At 40.9% G+C, this 2,045-nt stretch overlaps 1 protein-coding gene across 1 annotated transcript; it reads left to right on the top strand.

Annotated features, from left to right (window-relative positions):
* Positions 1-614: 614 nt before the first annotated feature.
* Positions 615-1,013, top strand: LOC145679279 (uncharacterized). Its single transcript, XM_081749867.1, has one exon. The coding sequence runs from the start codon at positions 615-617 to the stop codon at positions 1,011-1,013; it is 399 nt and encodes a 132-aa protein (XP_081605993.1).
* The last annotated feature ends 1,032 nt before the right edge of the window (positions 1,014-2,045 follow it).

Below are 2,045 nucleotides of genomic sequence, written 5' to 3' on the forward strand. Positions count from 1 at the left end.
TGTTTTCAGTATTATGTTTAAAAATGTTTTACTTGTAAAGGAGTTCAATGCAGTTTTAGTAAATTTTCCCAACAAATTATTCCTTTTGTACATAATATCTACTGGTTTATAGTGTTTTCTCCCTGACACAACTTCTCAGGGGCATATTATAAATTTATACCTATAATATATTGTAAACCATCCAGTGCACGTTTCACTTTAGTCATTGGATTTAGTGTGTGAGGATAATGGCACCTGGCAGACTTTCCGATAATGACATACGCCAATGTCTGTTGGCAGAAGAGGAGGACTTTTCTGGTGATTCGTCAGATGATGGAGAAGTGGATTGTGAATTATTAGAGTTATCTGGAAGTGAGAGTGATTTTTCTGATGTTAGTGACAGCAACGTGCAAGATGAAGCAATTTTTCCCTCTAGAAGTGGCTTTGAATATTGGGATTTAGTACCCTTCAATACCAGTCGCAGGCGTGCTGGTGCTGCCAATGTAACTACAAAAAACCATGGTCCTATAGAGTATGCTAACAGGGAACTTGATGATGAGAAATCTGCTTTTTGTCTATTTTTTCGTAGGAACATTCTGGAAACAATTTGCAAGTGAACTAACAAGGAAGGTAAGATGAAATTTCCTCGTGACTGGAAACCTGTTAGTGTTGAAGAACTTCAGAAATATATTGGCGTGCTAATACTTATTGGGATATACAAATCAAAGAATGAAGGAACTAGACAGCTCTGGAGTAAGGAAAAGGATCGACCTATCTTCAATTCCATTATGAGAAGGAATCGTTTTCAACAAATCAATTCCGCTCTACGTTTTGATGATACAGAGCTCAGGCGCCAGAAAAGACCTGATGATAAGCTATCTCCAATTCGTGCAGTGTTTGAAGACAGGGATAAAACTCCACAGGACGCTTATATCCCCTCAGGTATCATGACGATGGACGAACAGCTTGTAACTTTTCGTGGACGTTGTCCCTTTCGGAAATACATACCAAGTAAACTGGGTAATATGGAATAAAGTGCTGGATTATTCGTGGTAGCTCCACAAGCTGTGTGTGGAAGATGCAAATATATAACGGAAAAAGTCCAGAACAGGGAAGAGAAGTCAATCAATTGGAAAGAGTCGTTCTTCAACTGACAGAAGAAATTGCTGGATGTGGTAGGAAAATTATTGGGGATAACTTCTTTACAATCTCTTCTCTTGCACGTAAATTGAAGGAACGGAAACTCACCTACGTCGGAACTACACGGAAGAGTAAGCCAGAACTCCCAACTTCATTTACCAAAACGGATAAAAGTAGGGCTGTAGGAACCAGTTTGTTTGGATTCCAACAGAATGCCATGATAGTTTCGTATTGTCCAAAGAAGTACAAAAGTGTTACTCTTCTCAGTACAATGCGTAACCTGCCTAAAGTTGACACTTGTACAGCAGAGAAAAAGCCAGAAATAATCATTTACTATAACGAAACAAACTCTGGCGTGGACACTATTGACCAAATGACCCGCTGTTACAGCCCAAAGCGAATGACAAGGAGATGGTCTCTAGTAATATTCTTCAACATGATTGATATAAGCGCACTCAACGCTAATACAGGGTGCGGCACGTAAAACCGGCCCGTCGTAATATTCTGGTATATTGTGTTTTTGGCAACACTTAAATAATCTACCTTCCTACCAAGAGATGGCGTGTCGAGGTCGGGTCGACTTACGTGACCTGCAGCAGTCACGTGCAGCCGCAGCCAGTGAAACTTGTCAAAACCAGTTGAGAAAAAGGCCTTGTTGTGTTAAGCCGGGTGAGTGTCAGTGTGTGATAATGCCGTATTCGATACCCGAGCGTGTTGCCACTGTTGAAGGGTTCATTCTCACTGGATCTTTTGTGAAAACAAAGGATTTGTTTCGGGAGAAATTTCCAGGACGTTCTGTGCCTGCAAAAAACACCATTCAGGAATTGATTGAAAAATGGCGGCGTACAGGTAGTGATGGGCAGTGGGAATATTCCCGGTGGGAAGGAATTTAAAAATGGGAATATTCCCGGGTTTTTTCCCTGGCC

Source organism: Thermobia domestica, chromosome 2 (assembly GCF_964235325.1).
Source record: "Thermobia domestica chromosome 2, izTheDome1.hap1.1, whole genome shotgun sequence".
Taxonomy (NCBI): Eukaryota; Metazoa; Arthropoda; class Insecta; order Zygentoma; family Lepismatidae; genus Thermobia; species Thermobia domestica.